This window comes from Apus apus, chromosome 4 (assembly GCF_020740795.1).
Source record: "Apus apus isolate bApuApu2 chromosome 4, bApuApu2.pri.cur, whole genome shotgun sequence".
NCBI classification, from domain to species: domain Eukaryota; kingdom Metazoa; phylum Chordata; class Aves; order Apodiformes; family Apodidae; genus Apus; species Apus apus.
The window spans coordinates 44,927,659-44,941,267 of record NC_067285.1 but is presented as its reverse complement, the minus strand read 5'-3'; the positions used below and the strand labels follow the sequence as shown (position 1 = coordinate 44,941,267).

At 37.4% G+C, this 13,609-nt stretch overlaps 1 protein-coding gene across 22 annotated transcripts in view; it reads left to right on the top strand.

Moving 5' to 3' along the window:
- Window positions 1–13,609, top strand: part of CAMK2D (calcium/calmodulin dependent protein kinase II delta) — a 142,374-nt gene that overhangs the window by 78,083 nt on the left and 50,682 nt on the right. For 12 of the 22 annotated variants that reach the window (XM_051617987.1, XM_051617981.1, XM_051617974.1 and 9 more), the window contains exons 4-6: window positions 2,974–3,028; window positions 10,726–10,791; window positions 13,535–13,607. In XM_051617987.1, the coding sequence (XP_051473947.1) occupies window positions 2,974–3,028; window positions 10,726–10,791; window positions 13,535–13,607 (194 nt within the window). The remainder of the gene's footprint in view (window positions 1–2,973; window positions 3,029–10,725; window positions 10,792–13,534; window positions 13,608–13,609) is intronic. The other 10 variants (XM_051617988.1, XM_051617982.1, XM_051617970.1 and 7 more) reach the window with 1 other exon arrangement.

Below are 13,609 nucleotides of genomic sequence, written 5' to 3'. Positions count from 1 at the left end.
GCTATGTATTACCTTGGTCTTTTGTGCTCAAGGCTTGTACTTTGTAAAAACTTAGGCAAATCTAAAATATAGAACCAGCCAAAACCACAAATTCTGATTTAGACCTACTTGGCTCTTCAGAATCATCACGAGCCTTTAGGTAGTGAGTCAGCCAAGAGCTGGTTTTCTCTTCAGTATTGTGTAAACACAAGATGTTTCCCTGGGCTAAATATTATTAAGGAAAAAAAATCATGTTTATATTATTTTATTTTTAAATGTCATGTATTGTATGAGAAATGGTTAATACATAAAGATACCATATGGGGAAATCTGAAAATCCTTTTTTTTTTTTTATGCTCAGTTTTGAACATTAAGCATTTTTGGGGTACCCAGATATTTTTTATTTGGTTCTGTAAGTGATAAATGATTTGGATCAAACTACTGACAAAGCTTCATGTATTGTGGTAAAATCAGCTTTTGAAATTGCCATTTCATTTGAAGTTATTAAGAAAAAACACAGAACTCAATGTACAGTTCTATCATGATGTGATTTACCTTCTTAATATGCATGATTATGTTCTGCAGCTGACTAGTACACTTGCAGGGAAAACTTCAGATATGGCTACATAGGTGTATGTAAACATGACATGGGGTATTAATCAAGAGGATGCTCTGAGTCTGTCAGCTGTGACAAGCACTGGAAAAGCTAATGACTTCTCTAGACATCACATCATTTTGCTTCTGGCAAGCCCTCTCATGCACCTTCTATCTTTCCAGAAGTCACCCTTTGCAGTGATTTAATGACAGGCAGTTTGCTCACTGAGGTGTCACAGCCCTGGCACCCTCTCCTTTCCCTCCCTGCCCACCCTTGCTGTCGGTTCTCTGGCTGAGCACCCGCTGGGTGGTAGGTGCTCCCACTCCCTTCATTGCAGACACTTCCAGCTGTGGGGGTGGCTGCCACTGTGGGAATTCACCATAGGTTGGCGGGCATCAATCTGCCAGTAGATTGATCCCCTCGCAGCTCTTCACCATTCATGGTTGAAGTGGATGACAGGTAAGAAGATTAGAGGGAAATAAATATACATGTAATAGAAATGTGAACGAAAATACTGCTTATTCCCTTTTTGACCCCTTTGAGAAGTGTCAGCTAAGAGACAGAAGCTAATGGTGGAGCTGGTAGCTGTTTGAGACAGACAAATTCTTTCTCTTCTTTGTTTTAGAGAAGGGAAAGCCTTTCTTACCTGAAGTCTGCCAGCTTTCCAGTCAGAGCTTGCTTTCTTTTCAGACTGATGCAGTTGGGGCTTTAGTTCCCTCACAGTTTCTCATCCACATTCCCATTAACAAGTTTCCAACCAGCATACTCTTCACTGCTGCAGCACCTATCAAATGCATAGTGAGAGAATTCATCCTTCATCTAATTCCTTTCTCTGAGCACCTTGACATGTGTCTAAGTTTGGGAGTTTGAGAGGGTTCTTCTTTTTTGTTGTTTGGTTTTGTTTTTGTTATCAGCTTCCATAAATGAATTTAAAACTTTCTACAGTCCGGTGTTTAAGACCAACTAAACCTCTAAGAATAAGCTTGCCATTCTCAACATCTCTTCTTACACTGATCTTTTTTTTGGCCTCCCACCATGAAAATACACTGCAGGTTGGTGCATGGCCTGAATGAGTGCAGGGAGTCAATGCTTTATGGGTTCTGTCTTACAGAGGTATTAGTGTACCCAGAATATCCTTCCTTTTCTTTTTCATGGTGTGTTCTTATTTTGCTTAAGGAGTCTTAATGAGGGCTTGAGTTGTTCTTTTGGAAGACTATTCTCAGTGGTGTTGTGTGGATTTGGTTATTACCTGGTTGTCATTTGATAAGTGATAAGCAGCTTGGTTTGGGTTTTTTTTTTTTTCTTTTTAAGGGGATATAAATAAGTCACGTGCAAATTTTTTCACCTACAAGCATATATTATTATTATGAAGATGAAGTTTCCAGTGAGCAGAAAGCTGGCTTCCAAAGGAGAAGTACCTTATTTTTTATACTGTTGCAGATGACTGGGTTATAGTGAAATTAGCCCCTGTTTCAATAGTTAACTTGTTTAAATATTTGTCTATTTTATCTCTCCTAAAGTTGAAGGCATTTAATTAAAAGTTAGAAAAAGAGAAGGTGAGACTAATAAAGGGCAAATTACTCTAGGGACTTCAGACTTTATTTTTTATTTACTTTTTAATGATCAGTTAAGAAAGAATCTTGAATTATTAAGTGAATGTGCACTTCTGCTTTCTATTTATTTTAGGGTAGTCTAATGCTTTTAGTTTGCAATGATGCTTTCTATTTCCAAATCTGCATCTATTGTCTGATCATGGAATTTGTTAACATAGCCCTTAAAGTTTGTTGTTCTGCTGAAATCTATGACTAATTGTGGCTTTTTTTTTCCCCATCTTGTTTTGTTTACAACTTGTAAAATATAATACTGCTGAGAAAACAGTTGTATGACATTAAGAATACTGCCTAAGATAATAAAAGTCCGGTGACTGGAGACTCCTGCGTTTGCTATTTAAAAGATTGTTTGGAGGTCCTGCCCAGGAAAAGGGAATTTTAATCATATTAGTAAAATATATTAATATGAAGTCTGACTGTGCTTTTAGTATGAGTTCAGTCATGACTCAGCAGGAAGGGCAGAGGCAGTGTGTGGTGTGTGGATGTACCCATACGTGCAGGAGGTGGTAGGAAATGCCTGCAGGGTTCTTCTGTAGCTCAGCTCCTCCAGAAATGACTGTACAAGGAACTGCACACACAGTCTTTTGGTTGTATCTCACCTTATGAAAAAGACTATTGTGAGGGTAGATAATTTTTTAAAAAGCAACAAACACGGGTCGGAACACACACAGATGCAAGACCAGCTCTACAGTAGAATTAAAATCCTCCCTTCTCCCCCAAAATCCAAGACAGGCAGTAAAGACATGAAAAAGATGACTGATGTTTATCTTTTTTTCCCCATTTCAATAGTGCGGCTTCATGACAGCATATCAGAAGAAGGATTCCATTACTTAGTCTTTGACTTGTAAGTATGTGTTTTGCATATGTTTAGCATGTTGGGGATGTGGTATTCAAACTTCTAGAGGTAAACACAAGCTCACAAGATAAATGTGTGGTTCTGATGCAATGTGTTGGGTAAACAGAGCTGGAAGGACAGTAACATATTAGGTCATTTGCATGTGCAAGAGCTGATTTGTGTGTGTCACTCAAAGAATTCCATATAAAACTGAATAAATAGGGCCACTGTTGAAGTGGATTTTCATATGAAATGTGGGTATTTAAGTAAAAGTTGCATGATATCTGCCAAAGTTAAGCAAACATAAGACTTGGAAAAAGTAATTTGCTGCAAGCCAGTTGACTGTAAGGGAAACATAAAAAAAACATGTGGAGGAATAGTTTCTCCTCAGAACATTTCCAATACTGAATTGAAAGGTAAGCCAGAGTTTCCTAGAGGGAGACTCTTTCAGGATATTATTCCTGCTTCATATCATACTGATATATAGAATGTTGCATTTTGATGCCATTCAGAATGTAAAATGCTCAGCATATGGCAAGGACGTTTGCTATGCATTTCCTATTTTGCTTCAGGAATTCCAGTCCTGTGAGCTGTTCATGTAGTGACTGTGCGAATGTGGAGCTTGTTTCTTCAAGATCTGGCTGTTTAGTGGAGGAAGGGATGGTGACAAGATGAATGGTGTCTCAGACCCTGAGAAAGAGATACTGATGATCTTCATTCTTCCCTGGAACAGACAAACTTTTCCACTCACTTGAAAAATTACTGCTCTTGGTTCTGGGTATGGGCAAACATGAATGTTAAGGAATTGACTGGCAAAACCGGCTTACTTAAGTAAAACTATCTGTTTCAGATGCAAATTTTTCCAGGACAGTTTCTGTTTTTGACAAACAACATTCCTCCCCTCCAGGAACATTCTTAGGCCCAACATAGTTTTGTTGGTTAGAATGAGAGTACATTATTCCCCCTAAAAATGTGAAATAACTAATTACTGAGCAGACAAACTGAAATATGTTCATTCAGCATAGGTACATTAGAACCTGGCTCTTCCACAATTGTGTGCTTTCCTGTTCAGGTTACATTCTGGTTTACTTTCTGATCTAATTTTTTTTAAAGAAATCTGTGAAGACTTCTTTGAGACTAGATTTCAGACTAGCTATACAAAAATATTACATAGTCTTTCTGCAGTGAAGACATTCAGGGTTCAGTACTCAAATCCTAACTGGGCTCAACAGAACTGGTATCTGATTTGCATATTTTCCAGGTAAGTGCTCTGGCTGGTGGCTTGGAAGTGGCTCGAGGGAACAACATGCATATTTATTCTCTGACATGCACGGGGTTTGTTGTTTGGGTTTTTTTGTTTGTGGTGTTTTGTTTTTAATGGCTACAAAAGAAATCTGATTGCAATGTGAACTAGAAGGCATTTGAACAACTTCAAGGTTGTAGATACCGGTATCTGTATCTCAATAGTAACAGAACAAATAGAAGCCTGTATTCTGCAATAAAAATTAATGCCTAACCCAAAGATACTGTCTTGGCAGAAAACTTGGTTCTGCAGGAAGCATTTTGCACTGGCTGGAATTTACTCTCTTTTTTCCCCCTCAGTCCCATTCAGGACAAACACAAGAACAGACTCAAATATATGCTGTTGATCTATGGTGCTCTGTGTGCTTTTGTTTTCCATCCTCTTCAAAGAAAGAAGGCTTCAGCATATATATACAGCTTTTTATGTTTTGATCATGTGGTTTGGGTTTTGTGTCAAAATTAATTATTTTGCAAAAAAAAAAAAAAAAAAGAAAACAGATATCTAACTGGTAGAGGCAGTGACTATACTTACTGATAGTCTTTGGAAAAGCAACGTGTTGCATTCTTGAAGAGCTTTTGGCTAATTAGTAAGGATGGCTCTTCACAGTTAAATTTTCACCCAGACTCAGAAATGTTTGCTTTAATGCTCACTATTTGTTAGTGAAACTTCATCTTTTTTGGCAGTTACAAGTATGTGGGTTAGTGGCTTGTTTAAATGCACATGAAAGAGCTGCCACAAAACAGGTACTGTTTGTAATTCTGTAATATTAAGACCAAGTACAAGCTTATTTATTTATTTATTTGCTTTTTACTCAACAGGAGCCTGACTGTGGTGTAACACTGTCACTCCACCCACGCCTACCATCACATCATTATCTTAATGATTTCTTTCAGACTGTGTGGGATACAGTATGACTGTTTCTTTAGAATTTTCTTTTAGACTGCATCCCACATAAGAAATTGAAGAGGGAGAGGGCTTTTTCTGCGAATAGGAAAAAAACATCATTATCACTTTCTGTGTTGAATTTCTAATAATCTCTTATGAATTAATGTCATAGAGAAGTCTGCAAGCTGAAGGAGAAGCCTGTTGCTTCACTTGTATACCTCAGTAATAGCTGTGCTTTTACCTGAAGAAAAATGAGATTAATATGTGCTCTGTTACAGGCGTGAGTGAAGAGTTCTAGTGTCAAAATGGGAAGGTGGAAGTCTTTCAAAACCCTTGTGGGAACTGGACATGGAACACTGAAAGATGCACTTTCTGATGAAATGGGCTATTGGGGTGTTCCTGTAAGAAGCCCTACATATGAGAGAAACAGATACACTGAAGTATTGACAGATCATTCATATAGAGATAAAGATATATATGAAATTATAATTTAGTGTTGGCTGCTGACACTCCACCTCTGAAATCTAGACCTGGGGGTGTCATTCTGGAGTACCATAGTTGTTTTGCACTTTACTAGGCACAGTAGTAATTTTCAGGGTCTTGTTGATGTCACTGCTGAGGCCCAGAGGCATCTTACTGGTCTACCCATTTTGCTGCTATGAATTTTAGAAAATTAACCAAGATAGCCTTTCTGTGACACTCCTCCCAGCAAAGGACTTCCTCCTGTTGTTTTTCTCTCACTAGATATAGTGATTTGTGGATTACTCCAGTGTGCATAGTAAGTAATGGACTTAATGAAATTTCTTACTCCCCTGGCTGGTTAAGGCACCTGTAGTTAGGATTTGCATCTCTCTGTCAGCCCATTGCAGTTGCTGAGCACGAATGAGATTGTCTTCAGTGCTAATGATGTTAGATGAGTTAAAATCAATCAGTTCTGTCAGTATTAATTGCTGTATCTGAATGGAAACAGCTGTATTACTTGAAGGCTCTCTTGTGCAAGTCAATGAGATTCTCTTTTTTCAGTGTCTCCCATTTTAATGCACTTGATGAGATGCAACAATTGGTACATTGAGAATCCTGGTGTTGCTGTCAGATTCCAAGTGGAGAGGCAGAACTGTGTAGAAGGCACAAAAATAATAACAAAAGGCTTGTAGCAGAACAATCTTCACCTAGGCTAAGTGCCTGAACCTTTCTTTTTCAGAAGCAGAAAGGTCACAGATAAAGGTAACATTTATATGGCCACTGTAATTTTGTAAGAATGCTTCCTTGCACCTTCATTATGCAAACAAGGAGAAAACACCACCAGTGTGATCATCAGCAGAGGCTTTTTAAGCTAGCTTTAATAATTTGGGAGTTCCTTTAAAATATCTTCTTAAATATGTAAATTTTCCTAATCAGTTGATTATGGTCAACCAAGTTGAGAATTTTTGTTTATTTTGTTACAAATTATTGCAATTAAAAATGTGGCATTTAACACTGAAAATGCAGCAGTTTATTTTAGTAGAAGGTCAGTTGAACGAAGCAGTTAAAAACTGCTTCTTCCTGTACCTCCTCTGAGAGATAAATAGAAATATCATCCTTTGAACATTAAATCCTTCTGTTTGCCCCTCTCTCAGCTGTCTTTCTGAAAAACACACCTGGTGCAGAGGGCCTTGGGGTTTCTACATGCTGCTTGTACTTTTGTTTCAACAAACCCATGTGCTTTATCTGTTGCTATTTCAGTATGCTTTTCAGAAAATTACAGAAGACCAAGAATTTATGAGAACCAGTGGTTTTTAATTTGTACCCTGAAAGTTGCAAGAGCACATGTCCTGAGTGCCCTGTCATGTAATAGGACCTCACTGAAGGTGACAATATGTCTGTATCAGAAAGGCACTGAGATCCATTTACTCCCCATTTTAATCTTCTGGTGAGAAACTAGCTTGGCAGCTCTTCTTTTAGCTTTATGTGAAAGACCAAAGTTGTTTGTTTTGGGTTTATTGTTTGTTGTTTTTTTTTTTTTACTTTTTACCCTTTGCTTTACAATCTTAATTTATATTGTGTATAGCCTACCTGGATATATTTGCCAATCTAATTATTATGGTAGTTCTAATTTGAATATACAGATCAGACTCTGTGCATGATTCCCCCCCACCCACATGGTACCATTTCTCTGTTTTTCATTAATTTATCCTGGGGGGGAGAAAGTTTAACAGAAACAGCAGTCACACTCTAGAGGAGTCCTCTATTTTAATTTCCTTCTGTAATTTGATTTCAGAGATCAGCCTAGGTATTTTTGTTGATCAGGAAAGCCTCCAAGAGTTCGGATTTCAGCCCACCTCTCCATGTAAGGCTGGGAACAGAGCAGGAGCACAGAGCCCTGCGTTCCCTGAAGAGCGTGTCACACTTGCCTTTCAGGTCATGGCTTTCACTAGGCAAAGAGAATCTCCTAACTAAGGACCTTTTTTATTTGTGTAGTTTGTATTCAGGCCCTTCCCTAGCCATCGTTTTTCTTTATTGAAGATACTGAGGGGAAAGAAGTCCACATAACAAGGAGCAGAAATGCTTTTTATCCACTTTGGTATTAAACTTAATGGCATATAAAGAGTTTATTGGTAACTGCTCTGTTTTTTATTTATAAAATCAGTGGATAATGGAGGCTGGTAAGGATCCCTAGAGGTTATCTGGTCTTAAACCTCTTTTCAAACAAAGTTCAATTCAATCAGTTTGCTCAGGGATTTGTCAAGGTTGGAACTTCTTCAAGGATGGAAATTCCACGACCTCTTTCAGCAACTGGTGCATAGTAAATAATGATAATAGCAAGAAAAGGGAAGAAATCCTTGTATTTAGTTGGTATTTCCCAGCATTTCAGCTGATCTGTTGCCTTTTGCACTGTCTCTGCATATTCTCCCATTAGAGGGTTGTAGAGAGCCATGAGATCTCCTCTGAGCCTTCTCATCTTTACGGTGAGCAAGCCCAGGGATCTCAGCCTCTCCACGTGCTTCCAACTTCACCCATCTCGGTGGCCCTCCATTAGACACAGTTCCTTGTGTCATTGTCATTGGTGCACTGGGAAGCCCAAAAGGGGACACAGGACTCCCAAGTGGGATCTGACCAGTGCCAAATGCAGGGGAATGATAACTTCCTTCAGCCTGCTGGCTTGTCCCATGTCATGATGCAGTTGACCTTTTTCGCTCATGATCACTTAATAAGCAAAAGCCGCCAACAATTTTCTTGATTAAAACAATTAAAAGTGGCTTCATCCTGGCTTAAACCAGGACAGAGTCAGAGGCTGAGAAGATGCAGGTGAGTTCTGTCCTTTCTTAGTCCCCTGTGCTGCCTTCCTTTATTACTGCCATTTAGCTGCCTTCTGAGAATTCCTCCTAGTCTATCCTTCAGAGTGGCGGGGCATGGGAATTGTTGACTGATGTTTGGTTGTCACTGAAATTCACCTGCTCTCTTGCTTTTATTTTTTCATCATTCAACAATGGTTGTGAATGCCAGGCAGATGTTTGGTATCAGCAAGTAAGAATGTATATCCCCTTCTTTTCTCCATGCCTGAGATGAAAAATCATCAGCTCGATGTCCCCTCCCACTGAAACAAAACATCCCACTTTGATGTCAGAAGCTTTTTCTTTTCTTTTTTGGCTTGGATCAAAAATAAGTGTGCTAGGGAAGAAAAAGATCAAAGGATGCTTTGTTTTTTTCATTCATCACAAAGTGAGAATTATTCCTCTTTACCAGAAATGTGGTAGACAAATATATATGCAAAAAGGAGATATCAAAGACTGTCAAAATACGTAGCAATCAAACATTTTGTGTTATGGCAAGCAAAGCCAGTTTCTGGAGGGTAGAAGACAAAAAGAAAAAGAACAGGAATACAAATTAGGCAACCACCTATTTTAGCTCCTCTGGATTTTATTGCAAATTTTTGTATCAAAAGGCATTCTGATACCTGAAAGTGGTTACTTTCAAAGTCAGTAGGGTGTGAACTCAGAAGAAGGATGCCCAAATGTAAATGGAGACATGGAAGTAAAGTTCTTTAACTGCCTTCTCCAAAGAGAAGCTGTGCTGCTTGTTGAGCATGTCGTTTCTGCTGTCATTTAATGTGACTGAATAACTGGGATCTACAGTGAATGTTAGTACAGCAATTTGCAAATAAATGTTATGATTCTGAAGATTCCGTTTATCCTTGCTTTTAATTTTTTTATCCTGTTACACTTCATTATGTTCCGTAGTAACTATTCATTGTAGTAGAGATTTTTAAGCATCTTGTAACCCACTCTAACCTTTATGAATATTATGTGCTAAATGAAAATTCACTGCATTTAACAGTAATGAAATTGATCTCCCACCTAGGAATTATGTATGCTGGCTTTTAGTAGGGTAAAGGTTTTGGAAAGCAGGAACTGGACAAACTTGTGTTGATTAAAGGCTGTGTGTAGGGGCTCTGATTAGGCTGTGCCCTCGGGTGCTCCACATGGTGTGCATTTTTAAGGCTTGCATCTGTTTTCATCTGTTCAGTACAACATCTGAATATATGAAGATCTGCCTTCGGGTGTGAAATGATGCCACTATATTCTGTAAAAGAAAAATGTTAAAAATATAGTACAGGAAGGGTGTTCCTGTTTGAGTTCACTCTCTTGTTGACACAGGTAGACAAGTTTTATTATGATGTTTAAAAGCTCATCAATCTTTATCTTAAAAATAGGGCACCAGTCTCAGTTACTTTCCCAAAAACTGTTTTTTTACACCAGATTTATAATTGTTAGAAAACTCCTGATTTTAACCCTATATTTATGCACAGGTGTTGTGTGCTTATTTACTGTTGTACCAATATTGTCCCCTACAACTTTTCTCTATGGAGAATTCTTCCTTTGTCCTATTAATGCCTCTTACATTATTTGAAGTGGCACTTTCAGTAAACTGTTCCTATTTCTTGACAAAGATAACTGAAAATTTTCAAGAAAATAAATCTCCCATTCTGCTTCCACTGATACTCTCCTTCCAAGTCAGTAATCCTTTTTGTAGCAAATGCACAAAAAGCAAGCTTCCCTGGTACAAGGGTACATCTCTATCATGTTTTGGCCTACACCTAAAGACCCCCTTCCCGTTTTAGCATTATGATGTTCTCCTTTCTTATATCTGTCTTACATTGCAGTTCTCAGTTTATCCTGAAGTCTTCTGAACTTCTCCCACAAATTGTCTTTATTATTTTTTTGGGCAGTTCCCTTTGTTCTTGTAGTTTTACTACTTTTTTTTGACATCTTTAGCTGATGTATGGTATCTTGCCTCATTAGCTGTTCTTTGCTTTTATTTTCTAGTTGTGATTGTTCGTTCATCACATCCTTTTTAGTCCTGTAATGATTTGGATTGACAAAACTTCCACATTAGTTCCTTCACTGTGCTGGTCAAGACCTCTTGCATTTCTCTACAAATATGTCAGTTATTCCTTTCTGACTTCTCGCTGTCAAGTTAATTTTTAAGGTGCACATTTTCACTTCTGAAATCTCCTTTCCCATCTTCTTTATTCTAACAGAGTCACTGGAGGTGAATTGTTTGAAGATATAGTTGCAAGAGAATATTATAGTGAAGCAGATGCCAGGTAAGTAATTTGTTTTCCTAATGTTGCCTTTAGTAATTCTAGGATAGTTACTTAATTATCTCATGGTTTTTGGCATCAGTTTCCCAAGCATAGTCTGTGAGACTCCGGGATTTCTCCTAGAGTTCTCTTAGACATGGGAGGGGACAGTTTGGTGTTTTGAGCTCATGACTGTGTGGTGGTGAACTCATATGGAGTCTGGATATCCGCTGATATGAAAAAGCTGAAATTGGATCTCAGTTTGTTAAAATCTTTGTAAACTTGTGAAGTTGTTAGAATCTTATCCTCTTTTCTCCTCTGCAAACTGGGCATAACATTTCAGCTATCTCATCTAGGGATTCTTACATTTGCCGATCAAAGTTTGCAATGTATGTTGGTCTTGAGAGAATTTTGCATTAAACATATTTTTGTTCTCAGTCCAGAAATACTAATTTCCTTTTCATATTTAAACATTTTTGTTGTGTTTCATCAATAAGCAATTACGCCGTGCATCTCATAGTCTGAGCTCAAATACAAAATCTCTAGCAATTTTCTGCAAGTGCTTGTTGAAAAATTGAAGAAGTTGACAATTATCATAATTTGCATGCTGGCATAAAGTATCAGGGCCATTTTTCCATCTCAGAATCTGTTTGCCCTCATGTAATAATATGACAGGGTGCTGAGCCACCTCATATGAACTAGAGTAGTACCTTGAAGTGTTGGACCAGATGATCCTTGAGGTCCCTTCCAACCTGGCATTCTATGATTCTATGATATATCAAGTATCCTCATATAATTATGCATCTCAAGTGTTGTGGTCAATTGCTTTGAAGAAAATACGTTCTACCACTACACCCTTCTTACAAAACTGATCTCAAAGTAAATTTAAAGAATCCTCATATTTTTGTGTGTTCATAGTCACACTCCACCATTGGTACATATTTAGTACATACAATTTTCAGTTATTCCTTTACGTGTAGAATTAATTGGCTGATGACCAGAAGGCATTATATGTCCCTGACAAGAGCAGCAGGATAACAATGGGCAAGCAAGAAGTTACTCTGAATTTTAGGAAGCTTCCACTGTTTATTACTCTTACTATTTTCTGTAGGAATGGTAGAAATTTCATTACTTTAAGCATTTACATGTGGAACAACACATAGCAAAATACAACGGAGAAAACAAAATTAGTCGTTTAGATGGGATGGAAAGAGAAGAGCTATGTTTATAAATTTTTTTTCAATTATTTTTGCCTGTTGTGATTCAAGCAAAAATTCTAATATTGATGCCAAAGGCCAGCATATGGTGTCAGTGTGTGTTTTTAAAATACTTGTAATTGAAAAGGCAAAATTACAATGATTTTTTTTTTTCTATTCTACATTTATGACATATTGGAAGGGGCTATATATATATATACAGGATATATATATATATTTACGATTTTATATATTCAGTATTAACCTGATCAAATAAGTGAAATATCTAGTTATCATGCATCTCTGTATTTTTATATATCTATATATATATTTATTGCTCTCTCTGTGTGTATGTGTATGTATATATATATATATAGTGTGTGTGTATCCCTATAGAAATAGTTAACGGACTTTCTGGATGCATATCCTAGGACTAATGATACTGGTCTGCTCCTGCAAGCCCTTACTCACACGAGTAGTCTTTACTCATATAAGCAGTCCAGCTCAGTGAGTTGTGAACTACTCGCTTTAAGAAAGGGTTTTCAGGCTTGGGCTCCAGTTACTGATTTATGACCATTCCTTCTGAATTCCATGGTCAAAACGTCTTGGATGAGCAGTATCGAATCTTTGGCCCTTGACTACTCTGTATTACTTACAGTCACTGATGTCTGCCACAAGGATATCTTTCAAAAAAATTTATAACCTCTTGTGGTGCCAAAAAACCCTCTGAAAAAGTTCCAGTGCTCTAAGAGATGAATACTTGAGTTCTGCTTTTTGGCATCGTAAGTTGGCCAATACTTGCAAACCTGGGCATGGAAAAATAGGTGCTAATTAAATTATTTAAAGCACTGAAATAATTTATTTGTCGTACATTTTTAATGTGGATTTCCATTTCATGAGTGACTCCTAACTAAACTAGTGCTTGATGGTATTTTTACAAGAAAATGCATGCCACCTTTTTGAACGACTTGGCTTTCTTTTACTAATAGTTTTAAAGAAACCATTAGATGCAAAATGAGAAATGTTTTGCGTTTCCTTAGCTTTTGACTTTGTTTCATTTGGTTTGTTTTCTGTGTATCACTTCATTTCTGAACATTTTCTTGTTTCAGCACTTACTCTAATGTTAACTTCACTGTGAAAACTTTGAAAAGCAAAACATATGACTAATTGTTTTATTGCCTCCCCTTTGGTTTTGCTATGGCAGTTTTTGGAAGCTGGGAAAAGCTTCCATAGTGCTGAATGAAAAATACGATCTAATTATTCTGTCTCATGGGTGTCATATGTTCCATGTTAAATGTCTTTTTTTCTTTGGTTTTGGTCATGTTTCCTGTTTGCTTTTTTTTTTTTTTTTTTTTTTTTGGGGGGAGATGCTTTGGAGCTGAAAATACCTCTATATTCAACAGTGTTTTGTTCCAGTTCAATGTGCAACCAAGACTTGTGTCAAGAAGGTGTAAAATTGTTTTTGTTCTTTACATTTTTCATTTTTTTAAAGTTTTCTTTTCTTTTGTATTTAATGTGATTATGTGCCTTTAAAATGTTCTCCCTTCCATTCTGCCCTTGTATCTTTGCAGTCATTGTATACAGCAGATTCTAGAAAGTGTTAATCATTGTCATCTAAATGGCATAGTTCACAGAGACCTGAAGGT